Below are 15622 nucleotides of genomic sequence, written 5' to 3'. Positions count from 1 at the left end.
CTCTGGCCATGTATTCATACCTCAGAAACACCTGGCCCTCTCACTTAAATGTACATCGGCATCTTCCAATTGAACTAGACACTTGTGGTGGGGCATTCAGAGTACTGCGTCCCTCAGTCACCTACAGGTTCTTTGAAATTGACCATGGCCCACTTACCTTCAGTGGCAGGAAGCCTTAGCGTGGTATCAGACCTACAGTTAGGATTCAGGGGCCGAGGAAGCAAATTCATCTACAATTCCCAGGAAGCACCTGAGCCTAGGTTGACTGTGGTACATGCAGAAGTTACCACAAGAGGTAACAAGGTGTCCTGGCAGGACTCACGCTGCCAAGCCAGCTGCTGGTTGGAGGTAAGTGTACTACTCCCTGGGGTGGGGAGGACCTGATCAGAGCAATGGGAGGCTCGTCACACCCAGATGTGATAGAGGCTTATTAAGAGCCATGTGTGGCTCACACGAGGAGAGCACCAGCTGGGGTGATGCTGCTGATTGGGTTAAGCAAGCTCGCTAACTCTTCATGAAATTCCACCTTGTGACTGAGGTAGGTTAGCCCATGTCATCTTCCCAATGACCCAAAAGGTAAGCAGATGAAGAAACCGAGGGCCAGAAAGGTAAAGTGACTTGTTCAAGACCACAGGTGCGACACTTTTGGTCCCCAAACCCAAGCTAGTTAGCACGGTGCTGTGGTGAAGTTTTTTTGTGATGCACCCTCAGATGAGCAGGACCCTCACTCCTTCTTGCCTAATGTCAGAAGAGATCCTAGAGGTCAAGGTCAAATTTGACCTCTCCCCCCCCAAAATACAGCAACAACAAAATCCCCCAAACTCACTGCCATCAAGTCAATGCCAACTCGTGACCCGATAGGACAGGGGAGAACTACCCCTGAACTTCCGAGCCAGTAACTGTTAATGGAGTGTCTTTCTCCCAAGGAGCGGCTGGTGGTTTCAAACTGCTGACTTGCAGTTAACATCCCAACACATAACCACTACGCCACCAGGGCTGGAACTGGATAAAGGGCCCAGCTGAAAGGAGTTGGAAGCAGTGGTGTGAAGCTGCAAGTCAATCAGAGCGTATATCATGAAAGTCAATATAACGTTTCTTGTTACACGTTTTATATCTATAACATATGCTACATGTTAAATGGGTTATTTCCTGATGCTACGGAGGAAGTCAGCCCTCGCCTTATCTCTGTGGCTTGGCTTTGGGGTAGTTTCTCTGCAGACATCGGACTCTTTCTGTGGACATAGATTCTCGGTCTTGTCAGCTCGGAAAAGCGGAGATGTGGAAAAAGCCATGTAGATAGAGATCACACTCATTCGGAGTGGGGCCACCACGGGCCGTAGCTTTATAGCCAAATAGCACCCCTAGGAGACAACTCCCTACACATGACAACTTTCCACCCAAAGGAGAGGGGGATGGTTTCAAGAGACTCTTCCGGGAAGAGGAGTTAGGGTACCCTTGAATGGAATGAGTCGAATCCCTATAAAGCCATATGGGCCAGAGCCAAGGTCCCATGGAGACAACTGCTTGGAGATGCTGGAGTCATCAAGAGTATTTTGGAAACAGGCTATGTTTCTGTGTGACTCTGGTTTACTTGAGGTGATAATTCACTTAGGGCTCAACGGGCCACAGGAGGAGGAGGAACGTGACCTTAAAGGAAGGGAACATGACCTTGAAGTCGGTCTAAGTCAGGCATGCATTCTTAGCCTCTCCATGGCTCTGGATTCAATCAAAGGACTAGGCTACCATAACAACATACAACACACTCAACCTCGCCACAGAGAAGACATCTGAAAATAGAAATCCAGGGAATGTCCCTGCACTGCCACGAGAAAGTCGCTGTGACCCTGGGAAAGGCATTTAACTTCTGTAAGCCTCAGTTACCACAGCAATGACAACTCCTACCCCACCTCTGAGATTTCCACGAGGACCCAATTAGAAATACATTAAGGTTTCTAGCTCGTAGCAGTGCTCAGTAAATGTTAGTCTAACTTGGAAGCGAAGTAGATACACACAATGAACTCAGCCATTCTAGAAGCTGTAAGCACCTGAAACATAGGTGTTCAAAGCAAACATTCTCTTGCCACAGGTCAATGGCTTGGTTTTCTAGTTGTAGAGCAATAAAACTCCAGGTCAAAGTTTCTATCGGTTATTCAAAACATTTAAAAAATATATGTTTAATGTCTCCTAAACTCTGAACTTCCATCTGTCTTCAATTTGTCCCATGTGGCAGCCTGCTATTCCTGTGAGGCCGGAAGCTCTGCCCCAGTATTTCCAGGACCAGTAGGGCGACCCATGGTGGACGAGTCTTAGTGGAGGTTCCAGACTAAGACACCTGAGGAAGAAAGTCTTGTCGATCTACTTCTGAACTTGTGCCAAATGAGAACCTTCCAGACCACAGGGGAACATGAGCCCTCTATGTTGGGAAACGATGAAGATGGCACAGGATGGGTAACGTGTCATTGTGACTGACATGAGGATACCATCACCACCACCCAGGGGGAACTCACGGCATCCTGCACTCCCATCCCTTCTCCAGAGACAATGAACTGTTTGATGCAAAAGGACGGAGCCCAAACTTGTCACGTCTTAAAACATGATGTTTTCTTAATCCTTAAACCCGTCTTTTTTTTCCCCATCAAAGTTCATGAAGTTTTCCTGGAGAAGAGTATTTCCTTCTCATTCCCTACACACATCCAAGCCTCAAAGGATTTCCCTGTGACTAAACCCAACCATTCACCCAGGAGAATCGGGTATTTTGAACACATGCCCACGCAAATGAGTAGCCTTTCTTTTTCTTTCTAGTTTTAGATGATTGGTTTAGCTCTTTATCTGGAAGGCATCCTGGGGTGCAGAAGGTTAAGCATTGGGCTGTTAACTATATGGCTGGCTGTTCAAACCTACCAGCTACTCCCCAGGCTGCTCCCATAATGATTTCTGATCTCAGAAGCCCTGTGGATTGGTTCTATTCTGTCCTATGGAGGCGCATGAATTAGAATCAACTCAACACCATTGAACTTGGCTGGGGTTGTATGTAGAAGGAAGGAAGGATCTCTGGTGATGCTTGTTGGCTAACCAATAGGTCCGGGACTCAAGCCCCACCACCACCGCCGGGTGCTCTGCGAGAGAAGAGACCTAGCAATTAGCTCCTGTAAATATTCCAGCGTACAAAACCCGTATGAGAGAAAGACGAGGCTTTCTACTCTTGAAAACAGTGAGCGTCTCAGAACCCCACGGGGCAGTTCTACCCTGTCCCATCGGTTCACTCGGAGTCAGATCAACCCAAAGGCAGTGGGTTTGTTTGTTTGTTTGTTGAGGGAACCCTATTGGCTGTTCCACTCTGTCTGATAGCTTACTGTGAGTTGGGATCTATTCAACAGCACACAGCAACTATATCTTATCTGAAAGATGGGCTATCAAAACTCACCCCCCACCATAGTCAGAAAATATTTGGTAAAAATGTAAATGTATTAAAACATCCAAAGCTCCTCTCCCAGGAAGCAGAAATTCCCCATGGCTTCTTTATGCCCTATCCTACTCATAAGACTGCCTGCCTTCCCCTCTGCTACACCTGCTATACCCGGGCGTGCAGTATCATTCAGGGCAAACACAGACTGCAGCCCTACAGTGTGCCAGCCACAGATGCCCGAGACACAGAGAAGGAGCCAAGTAGTCATGGCCTTCGTGACCTCACGGGCCAGCGTGGGAAACGGCCCGGTGCAGAGACTCATCAGGCCACGTGAGGAAGTTGGAGGACTGTTTGCAACGCCAACACTGATCCTTTCTCATGTCAACAGATCAAGGCTTCCTACTGTGGATAGATCAAGAAAATAAAGAATTGTCAGCCTATGGCAGGAAGCCACACATACAAATGAAAACGAAAACCGTGGCTAATAGAAATCAGACGAGTGGTCGGCGAGGCCGTCATTTCTTTACCTTCTGAGTGAGGAGTCAGCAGAGAGTCTGAAGTTGATGTTTCAAGAGGCAGAGGTACTACACATTATTTAACTCTAGATTAACTCTAAGAACTGGAAGTTTAACATGATGGGCTGTACTTACATATTGGGAGCGAGAGTGGGATCTATTTCTCTCCCTTACTGCTGTATTTCTTACTATTTGCGTGGACTGCTTTTGGTAATCAATTTGGAACAATTCCCATTATTATAACTAAGTGGTGCTTTAAAGAAAGGCAATGTAATCAATTTCAGGTATAAAAAACTAAACTAGACTAGTGATCAGGCCAACAGATGTTAATTCTTGTCACTACCCTTTATGAACTCTGATGTTAACTCAGTTATTTCCAACTGCTCTGAACTTAAGCATGCCCGCTGGGCTAATGTCTTATAGAAAATTAAGGTACAAGATTGGAGGACATTTAGAAGAAGGGGATTATTTTATTTAGCTTGAAGGAAGCGGTTTCTTCTAGATTTACTTATTTTAATGTAAATCAAAGCGTCTTACAAATTTTACCCTATAAAGGTAGTCTAACAGTGCTTAAGATTGGGCTGCTAACCACAAGGTCAGCAGTTCGAAACCACCAACCGTTCCAAGGGAGAAAGACGGGGCTGTCTGTGCTCGGAAAGCGGTTCTGTCTTGGGAACCCACAGGGGCAGTCCTACCCTGTCCTACAGGGTTGCTATGAATTGGCATCGACTCAGTGGCAAGGAGTATCGATAGTCATAAACCATATAGATGGGTGTGCAAGGGGGCTTCAAGTAGTTCATGGAAAATTCCCATTATCTTTTCGTTCCATTTCTCAATGAGCTTTTTGAGGCCCAGTTGTACATGTTGTTGCTGTGTGCTGTAAGGAGTGTGCTCCTCGTCACTCTGCAGAGCAGAGTAGACAGGCCCCGTAGGGTTTTCCTAGTTGGAATCTTTATGGAACTGATCATCAGTCTTTTCCCTGGAGTGGATCTTCGGGATAGATTTGAACTGTTGGTCTTTCAGTTGACAGCCCAGTGTATACCCACTATGCCACCTGGGCTCCTCTGACTCCTCCTAAGATCTCAGAGCTCTTTGCGGTCTAGCCACTTCCGGCTCCGAGGCACCCTACAGTACACAGTAGAATGCCATAGAAGGTTTCCAAGGCTTCCAGGTGAAACGCTGATGGGTTCGAACCAGGGCCCTTTAGGTTAGAGCCGATGCTGAGCCACTGTGCCACCAGGCTCTTTATGAGTACCTATGTATAAAACCATGGCTATATTAAGAAAAATTCAAGAAGAAAATTTCCTATCACATTACCGGGTCTTGTCCTAGGAGGATTGGAAGACGAAGGCAGCCAAACGCCTGGACTCTCAGACCTATTTCCTAGACCAGGACGGTGGTGATAGTCCTTGGTAAGAGGCACTTCCTGGGAGCCGCCTGGTAGAGAGCCTGTCTATCGCTAACGGGTCCCCTGTAGTTAGCAAGCCTCCCAACTGACAGATGTCTCTGATTTCTCACCTGGTCCCTTGGCTAGGTATCTTCTTAAAACTGCAGTCGGGCAGCATGCCAGCTCTTCTATTCACCCATCATCAGAGATGATCTGAGGTCAAATTAGACGTAAATGAGAGCAGATGCTTTGCTAGGTTTGAGACCCATTCACCACCCTCCCTTGACTTTCACTCAACAATGCCACCCAAACCCCACAGTCCGGGAGTTAGTTCTACTCCAGGGAAATTACCTGACACCACAACTCAGCACGCCGGTGTGTGCTGAAAGCGGCTTTCCATGCCAGCGTCTTTTCTTTCACAGTGGCAAGTGCACTCGGTCTCAATTCAGGTTCGTGGCTCCTCTGGCAACACAGAACCTTAAAAACTCAAAGCTTGTTCCTCCACCCCACCCCCTAACTGCCTGGTTCACACTTCCCTTTCCCGAAGAAGCCAGAGGGCAAGATTCCTCCAGGGAGAAGAGGCTGGCATCATAGAGTGCTTCCGAGAAGAAAGGAGGAGAGAGGGACACATGGGCCCCCAAGACAGACAGCATCAGGGCTGGTGAATCGGTTTAGCAAAGAACCCCAGCAGAAATGGATTTCTATTTTAACTGCATTCCCTCAGGCACCAGAGAGATGGAGGTTTGGCTTTCTTCTCCACCTCTTTTCCCCGTCTACAAAAGCGCCAATTCTTTTACTCGCCAGTCCTGGGGGCAGAAATATTCTCAAATGTAATACCTTTTCACAAAGAAGAAATTTAGCTGTTTGTCCATTTCCCTGAGTACTTATTACTGGGAGCCATCGCTTGGAAAGTGCAGCGCTATAGATCAGCCATAGAGACCCATTCCCCTCCTCCCTGTATTGCTACCCCATTCCCTGCTGAAGACCCACTTGCTGGCAAAGCCATTACACCTTGAAAAAAACATCTGATCCCACTGGCTGGTCCCTGAGGGCCTCTCCTCTGTCCTGCTCCTCTACACCAACCGCCCACACCACGGTCTGACCTCCTTGTTCCTCCGTTCATGAGACAGCGTTGCCATCCAGTGTACTGTGGGCCCTGGCAACCTTATGTACAACAGAGCCAACCCCCTGCTCCGGGTCCTGCCCTCTTCCTGCAAGTCCTCCCTTCACCACAATTCACCGCAAAGCTCCGGGAGGTCTTCCATGAGTCTTCCCAAGTTAACTTCAAGTACTCGGAGATTTCTAAGTGCCCGTGCAGCATCCTTAGGGTCTCCACAGGTTATTAACTATGAGTCTATGTCTTCCACTGGCCTCGGGGCAAGAGCTGCATCCCTTCTCGGTGGCCCCAATGAATAGCTGAAGGTCTGACCCCACTCAACTCAACGTCCATGTCGTGCTTACGGACTCCTGGCAAGGACCCACAATAAAGACAGCTTAATAGTCACAGAGCCGGAGAGTTTAGATTAAATCTTCCTCAGAAACCTACACGCCAGCTGATCTTACGCAAGTCATCCCTCCTTGGGCTTCTGCTTACTAACACATAAAACACATGCATGATACTAAAACATGCCGAGGTTGATGCTAGCTCAAAATGACCACAGATTGGATCACTCCAGTGGGAGGTGTTACCTTAACTTGCTCATACTCATTGTAGGTAAGGGTGGGGGCAGGGAGGGTCTGAGGTGGCAGGAAACCATACTTATATTTAACGTTTACACTAGCCATCATCAGCACCGCTGTGATGATTGATTTGGCAATCAATCATCGAGGATATCTTGTACAAATTCACTGATCCTAAACACAGTCTTTCAAACAGAACAATGGGACACGAAGCCACCTGGTTTGTGTTAGGGTAATATCTTTTCACCACACTTATTCAAGCTGACGAACAAATCGTATGAGAATCTGGACTATGTGAAGAAGAACATGACATCAGGATGGAGGGAGACACTTTGACAACCTGCCATATGGAGGTCATGTCACCTTGTTTCCTGGAAGTAGAGAGGACTTTAAGCCCTAACTGGTGATGCTCAAAAAACGATAGCATTCACTAAGAATTGCACCTCGGTTTAACAGCTCCAACCAAAATCCTCATAACTGGATCCATAACAACATTATTATAAGCAGAGAAAAAACACACTGTCAGGGATTTCACTGTACTTGGATTCACAATCAATGCGCACGGAAGCAGCAGTCGAGAGATCAGATGACTTGTCGCATGGGGGAAATGTGACGCAAGGGCCTCTCTCAAGCATTAAAGGCAAAGATGTCACTTTGAGGACTAAGGCGTGCCTGACCCCAGCCGGGATACTTTCCTCCAACACATGAGGAAAAAGCCGGACCATGAATACGGAAAACTGAAGACAACGCAAGGCCTTTGAACTGCGGTGCTGGTGAGGGGCCTGGAGGATGCACGGCCGCCCGAAGAACGCATCAGTCTGTTATGGAAGAAGCACCACCAGAATGTTCCTTACAGGTGTGGACGGTGAGCCTCTGCCTCACAGGTTTGGGATACAGTATCAGGACGGACCAGCCAGGCCCTAGTCCCAAGAACATCAGTTCTTGGTAAAGTAAGGTCAGAGTGGAAAAAAACGATGACCTTCAAGGAGATGGAGGAATACCGTGGCTTCTACGACGAGCTCCAGTGTACCATGAGTTGTGAGGACGGTGCATGACCTGATGGTGCTTCATTCTGCTGTACATAAGCTCTCTACGAATCAGACCCAAGTCCATAGCAGCGGTCACAAAAGTCACCCTAGAATGCTTAAAATTCCTTTCCTCATCAAGTATTCCAGGACCAAGTGTAGTAACTTAAACATACAAACAAAAATCAAACTCACTGACTCGATGACTCACACATTTGGACTCTTCTCCTCTCGCTGGACCAGGACTATGCTGATAAAGGGATTATGTACAGTGATGCGACATTATTCCCAGATATGGATGCCCTCATACACATTTCCCCCAAACTAAGGCCCCCACCCCCTGACACTCATTACCATATATCTTCTGAGTTCTCTACTGTTGGGACAAAAAGGGGGTCGCCCCTGAGGATTTGGGGTGGGATGGACAGAGCACTTCATTTGAGGTGAAGTTCTAAAGCCAGTGGCTATTTCCAATCTGCCTACATCACTCTATCTTTTTCTTCTCCCCAAAAATCAGCGACCAAGAGCTACAAACTCATGCATGGCATTTTAACCGTTGGAGAGACCACAGGAATAACCTACATTCCCTTAATAGGTTACTAAGATTTTTCACAATATTATCCATCACCTTTCTCCTATTTGAGTAGGAAGATCTGCATAATTTGGGGATTTATGTCATCAATTCATGCTGGATATTGGGGAAGCCATGTGCATGTCTCTATGGGATGAGGGAAGCTAAGAGGCTGGAGCACCTGAGTCCAGGTAGAGAATGGGCAGTACAAAGTTAGCACAGCAGGTTGGGGAGTGCTGGCCTTAGAAAGGCCTGATTGTTGATTCTTGTTGACAAGCCACATGGAGACAGGCTGATGGCAGCCAGAGCCTCGGAGCTGGAGAAGCCACTGGAGACCCTGCCCGTGCTGAGATGCTTACAATGCCACTGGATCCACAAGACCTTCCACCCACTGGCCTGTGATCGTCCTGCATTCAGCGTCCTTTCATGTGTTTTGTGAGTCTGAAGAGGACTTTATGTATTGGTTTCAGACATAGGGGCTAGTATCGGACTTGTGGAGTGGGCTAGGATATTTTCTCAATATTCAACTGTTCTTGTACATAAAGCTCTTTCTTATCCCCAAAAAGGAAAAAAAAATAAAAAGAAAGAAAGGCCTGATCGAAAGGTTGGTCCTTGCTGGTGTCCGAGTACTTGGAATTCAAGAGGGTTCCTACTTTACCTAAACTGTACAACCCATATGGTTTTTGCTGAACACCTACTTTCCTTCTGAGAAGCTGGAATTTTGAGATACATCAGGCAGGGGGTCCTTCCCTGACCAGTCTTGATTAAAACCAAACAAACATGGACACCAGGTTTATCATGAACTTCCCTGGTGGGCCACATTTCCCATGCATTACGACAATGTATTGCTGGAGTAATTAAGTTCATCCTGTGTGACACCTTGAAGGAGGGACTCTTGGAAGCTGGTACCTGGTTTCACGTGGACTTCGCTCCCTGTACCTGTTCCCTTTACTACGCTTTCTTTGCATCCTTTCCCGATAATAAATCAGAGCTGCGAGTATGGTTACATGCTGAATTCTAGCAAATGTTCTTCTAGCAAATCACTGAGCCTGGGGGTGGCCTTGGAGACCCCCAACGTGGAGAGTTATGAAGAGTTCAGGAGTGTGGCCCAAGTTACAAGACACTATGGGCTTATAACAGGATATACAGTAATGGAGCCTCTAAGGAATGTCACTTTGAAATCAAGACAATTGGAATGTGGACTTGTGGTGACCGGCACACTGGGGAGGACACTGCAGGAAACGGTCCAGTGAAGGCAAGGATATGAAACCTGTACAATCCTTTGTCAACATTGGCTTCTCTGGCTTGAATTTGAGACTTTGTTTTGCCTACTTCCAATACACTGGCAGGTGCCATGAATTCACCAGACTTCTCTAAGATTCTTTGCAATTCAATCTCCTGGGGGTGCCGTTGCCCCAGCACCCAGAATAATCACAGCTCCTACTTGAAGAGAAACACCAACTCCAGTGCCACTGAGTCCAGTCGCAGTGAGACCCTGGTGCTGCAGGCCTAGCAACATCAGTGACTGACAAGTGCAGGTTAAAGAAGCACTAAGTCGATCCCAGCTCTACACAGATGGCAAATGCCCTTTCTCTTTTCTATTCTCTTTATAGTTTTCAAAATTAAGAGACCCATTAGTCCATGTAAGAATTTGTTCTCCATTAGAAATAAATTGAATTCATTTTCAGAACACAACTGAATATTCATGATCAGGGACCAAGTGATTCCTTCTGCTGATACACGACCTGTTTCCCTGACATGGCCACTTCTTAACATCATGCATTTGATCCTCAGACTCCACCGATGGGTAAGACTTTTCTCACTTGCCTCCCATGAAACCTGGCGTGCAGAAGGCAAGCAGGGATGGGCAATAGGACGTACTGGCTGACTGATGAGCAAAGACTCTAGAAAAATGACTACTTTATAACAATTAATAAATTTCTAAACTCTGCCAGTGGATGAACAAGTTAAAAAGCCATTCAGAAGAATTATTAAGATCACAAATTAAGTCATCTCTATGGACTCTATAGCAGGAAATATATTTTTAATGAGGAAATTGAAGCTAATATATAACAGCTGTCCTATTACCCAGTAACTGAGCATTCGGGCAGGTTAAATTATTAATGAAAAATGGGGCAACTCAGAAATTTAACCTTTAAGCACTCTCTCATTCCTTTCTCTTTTACATACAGTTGAAGCTGGTAGTTAACACACACGCGTGCGCACACACACATTTGGTCATCTTTGGCAGTTTGTACTGATCATTTTCTCTGCCCCTCATTAGCTGTGGAATCCTCAGTGTGCTATCAGCTCCCTTCAAAACTGGGGACGGGAGAGAATGACAAATTCATAGGGTTGAAGACAAGATTAACTTAAATATAAGAAAAGTGTCAAAATCAGGCCCTGGTTTGCTGTGTATTTTCAATAATGACAACTATCGTTTAAACCATGAAGATTTAATAAGTAAATGTTGATGGCACTAACATCCAAAGTGGGCATTCAGACTAGATGCCCAAGTCGAAGTGGTTGTCGTTAGGGGCCATCGAGTCGGTTCCAGCTCAGAGCAAGCCTACATACCACAGAACAAAACACAACCCGGTCCTGCGCCATCTTCACAATTGTTATGGTCGAGCCCGATGTTGCAGCCGCTGCGTCAACGCATCTCCATGGAGGGCTTTCTTCTTTTTCGTTGTCCTTCCATGTTCCCTCCTCCAGGGACTGGTCTCACCTGACAACACATGTCCAAAGTACGAGATAAAGCTTCACCATCCTTGCCTCTGAGGCTCATTCTGGGTCACCTTCCAAGACAAATCTGTTTGTCCTTTTTCAGTCCCTGGTATTTTTCATCTTCTTCACCAAGGTCATCAGAGTACAAATGCATCGATTTTTCTTTAGGTTTCCTTATTCAATGTCTAACTTTCGCATGCATTTAAGGTGAACGAAAACACCCTGGGTTGGGTCAGATGCACCTTAGTCCTCAGACTAAGATCCTTGCTTTTCAATACTTTAAAGAGGTCTTGTGCAGCAGACTTACCCAACGTAACACAGCCCCTGCTGCTTCCAGGAGCCTAGATTGTGGATCCAAGCAAGAGGAAGTTCTTGACAACTTCCATCTTTTCCCCTTTATTATGATGTTACCCATTGGCTCAGTTGGAAGGATTTGGGTCTTATTTACATAAAGTTGTAATCCATACTGAAGGCTGCAACCCTTGACCTTCATCAGCAAGCGCTCAAGTCCTCCTCACTTTAGCGACCAAGGTTGTTCCATCTGCATATCACAGGATGCTGAGTTCTTTTTCATATAATTCAGCTTCCCTAATTATTTGTCCAGCATCCCGACTGAGTAAGTATGGTGAGAGGATACATCCCTACCACACGACTTTCCTGATTTTAAACCATGCAGCGTGTCCTCATTCGGTTCCCACCACCGCCTCTTGGTCCACGTCCAGGTTCTTAATGAACACAATGAAGTGTTCTGGAATTCCCATTCCTCTCAAGGCTATCCATAGTTTGTTATGCTCCACACAGTTGAATGCCTTGGGATAGTCAATAAAACACAGGTAGACATCTTTCCGGTACTCTCTGCTTTCAGCCAAGACCCATCTCATATCAACAACAATCTCCCTTATTCCAAGTCCTCTTCTGAATGCAGCCTGAATCTGGGGTAGAGCCCTGTCATTGTGCTACTGCAACCTTTGTTGGCTCATCATCAGAAAAATTTTACTTGCATGTGGCATCAATTAAATTGTTGTATAATTTGCACATTCTGCCGGGTCACCTTTCTTTGGCATGGGTACAAGTATGGGTCTTTTCCAGTCAGTTTACCAAGTAGGAGTCTTCCAACTGTTTTGGCATAGACGATGGAGTTCTCTCTGGGCTTCATCAGTGAGTTGGAACCTTTCAATTGGTAGTCCATCAATTCCTGGAGCCTTGTTTTCAGCTAATGTTGGTGTTTTTGCAGCATGGATTTCTTCCTTCAGCACCACTGGTTCTTGCTCTTGGGATGGTTGGATGCCAACTGTTCTTTCTGGCACAGTGACTCTGTGTATCCCTTCCGTCTTCTTTGGACGATCCCTGCATTGTCCAGTTGTCTGCCCATAGCATCTTTCAGAATTGCAATTGGAGGCTTGAATTCTTTCCTTGAGTTCTTTTCGATTTAAGATTTGCGGAACATGGTCTTCCTCCAGGTTGCCAGTTAGAAAATGAGTCCTACCCACATCCAGATATCCTGGGACCACTGACACAAGGTGACCCCTGATACGATCACCCAGAAGAAATATTTAAACTTTAAATTAAAATTGCCTTTGGAGCTCATCTTTGAACCAAATCACAGTTTTGTCAACTTAGAAAAGAATACTCGTGTTAAGCATGTGATGCTTTTAAAAGTATTTTTGCTGTGAATTAGGTGGAGCTTTATCGATCAGTTCATCTTTCCTGTGTTCCACAACTTGAGGAATGCATCAGCCCTCTTGGTAGCTTGTCCTGATCTTTCTTTATTTCTATTTCCCTTTTATCAGATATTCTCTCTTGCTTCATCAAGCTGCAGAGCCCTGGTGGTACAGCGGTTACATATTGAGTCGTTGATTACAAGATCAGCCATTGGAAAGCATCAGCTGCTCCCGGGGAGGAAGATGAGGCTTCCTTCTCAGCAAGCCACCTGGGCAGTTCTACCCTGTCCTGTCAGGCTGCCATGAGTTGAAATCAACCCAATGGCAGTGAATTTGTTTCCCCGTTGACACCTGTCTACCTTCTACCCTATTCCTTCCCCTCCCCATCTTTCCCTTCCCATCTCTGGTAACCACCACAGTCTGTTTCCATTGAAGCACTATACTCCCTCAAAGAATTAGCTACACGTGATCAAATGGACAGCAGCAAATTGAAAGGACTGCTGAGCATCTTCAGGAAGCAGTGAGCTTGTCTTAATGGCGGGGTCGGAGTTTGGGAAAGGCTGTCAAGAAAGGTGGCAGAATGTAAGCAATGTCACTGCATGTCACATGCGGAACGTGTTGAGGTGCTATATGCATGTTTTGCCATGCAAGCTTTAAACAAAATTTTACAAAAGAGACAGAATTCCTGTCCAGGGACCTCCAGTCATCCCAACCCTCCTCTAAGACATCTAGTCTTCTTGACCAAGTCAACGCCTAAAGGGATTACGCTTGGGCAGCTGAGTGCTTCCAGGAACCACGTGATCACACCCGTGCCAATCAAGACCCCACAACTCCTGCCTTCTTGGACTGGTTACCTAAATCAGTCGCACCAAACCCCACTTAGAGACCTAGGAGCAGACAAACAAATCACGCTGACACGGGTCATTACAATTGGGCGCTTCCTTTGTTAGGCAGCCACAGCTAACTCTAAGAACGAAGAAAATATTCTAAACCGGACGGTGGTGATGATTGTACAACTCATTTTGACGTAACTGAAGTACAGAATTGTATGCGCTGTGAATCAGATGCCAATACGACGGTTTCACAAACGGATGATCCATTAGTAATTCAAGAAGCAATGCCTAAGTTAATATTACCAATAATGTTCCAGAAAAAGGAAACCTTAAGAGGAAATACGTGGGAAAAACAGAAGGGAAGAGAAAAAGTTGCATTAGCACCCCCCCACCCCCACCCCACCCCCTGAATCCTGTCTTCTGCAGTCTCCAGGACTCCCTGGGAACCAACAGAAGGTGGGCACAGACGCAGTTTGGGGGGCCGGCACAGGGTGCTAGGTACTCACGTTGGTGTTACACATCTTGTACTGCCTGTAGGCCCCGATGCAGGAGATCGCTGTAGAGCGAGCAGGCTGGGAGAAGATCTGGGTGCCCCGGCGGGATCCCACACCATGATTGCTGTTCGCTTCTGAGCCATGGAAGAGATTTGGGGCGGCAGGGAAGGCTTGGTCGTTTGTCAGAGGCAGCTGGTAGATAGAGCCCTCTGAGGCGTGCAGTCCAGAGAGAGGGCCATTGTCACCGAGAGAGCCATGTTGGGGAGCCCGGCTGGCCGGGGAACTGTAGCCACGTCTAGAACCAGATGCTCCCTGAGACCTGGAACGTCGGGCTGAGGGCCTCTGTCTCCGAAGCCTCTGCGGCCGATGTCCAGTGTCTGTCTGCAGCGGTAAGATGTACGGGGCCTTGCCATAGCCGTACTTGCCAGGGCCAATGGGGCCTCGGGTCCTGCTCCTAAAGAGAAGGAACAGAGAGGGAAAGAGTCACGGGTCTTCTCGTGCAAACCCAGAAGCACTGGTCCTGGCAGAGGGGGGTGGGTAGACATGGAAGCTGGAGAGAGAGCCTGCGTTGCCAGAGAGAGTTGTAAGAAGGGAATTCCAGTAGAGGGGAGCACCGCAGACCAAGGCCCAGGGGCGGGAAAGTGGGGAGACAGTGGGCATCAACGCTAGGCGAACAGAAGAGGATGGGTGAGATGGGAAAGGTTACAAAAGCAAGCTGCCATCAGTGTGATCTGAGAAGGTGCCAGTCGTTGGTCTGAGGGATGGAAAGTCCAGGTTGTGATGCTCAGTGGCAGGACTGAGGTAAGTCATCCAGCGCAGACCGACTTGTGAAATGACCGAACTGGGTGAAATCACTGCCAAGGTCGCCCCAGCTCTAACAGTATACGCTTCCATAATAATTAATTCTGCATTGATGTAACGTTGGAAATGTGCCCGGGGGTTTCTACGGGATGGCCCCATTAAAATAAGCGCATTAAAACAGCAATCAAGGTGAAACACTGATTTCTGCCCTTGCGAGGAAATTCTTTCTTCACGCTACATAACCACTGAGAATAAATTTTAACAGACCACAATGTAATTATTAACATCTTTATCTCTAATTGCACCTTCGTTCTTAGCTGATAGGGTTGGGAATTAAACCATGGTGCAGTGTTTATTTTGCCTTTAGGCATTTCTCGATTAATTTTGGCAATACTCAGGATTTTATTAATAATCGGGGATCCAACATGCTGCTTTAAGAGATGCAATTAAGAAGTTAGTCTTAAAATATATATACATATATATAACTTGGATGTAATTTGCCTTTTCCTTCTTGTGGCAGGC

At 46.7% G+C, this 15622-nt stretch overlaps 1 protein-coding gene across 1 annotated transcript in view; it reads right to left on the bottom strand.

Annotated features, from left to right (window-relative positions):
* The window catches only part of THSD4 (thrombospondin type 1 domain containing 4), a 721258-nt gene that overhangs the window by 568421 nt on the left and 137215 nt on the right, over window positions 1-15622 (bottom strand). Inside the window, exon 5 of the mRNA XM_045285660.1 lies at window positions 14312-14753. Coding sequence (XP_045141595.1) covers window positions 14312-14753 — 442 coding nt within the window. The remainder of the gene's footprint in view (window positions 1-14311; window positions 14754-15622) is intronic.

This window comes from Echinops telfairi, unplaced genomic scaffold (genome assembly GCF_000313985.2).
Source record: "Echinops telfairi isolate 266 unplaced genomic scaffold, ASM31398v2 ScPeMD7_7475;HRSCAF=8513, whole genome shotgun sequence".
In the NCBI taxonomy this organism is placed as follows: Eukaryota; Metazoa; Chordata; class Mammalia; order Afrosoricida; family Tenrecidae; genus Echinops; species Echinops telfairi.
Note: the sequence above shows the minus strand (reverse complement) of the source record. Positions and strands in the feature narration are given on the sequence as shown.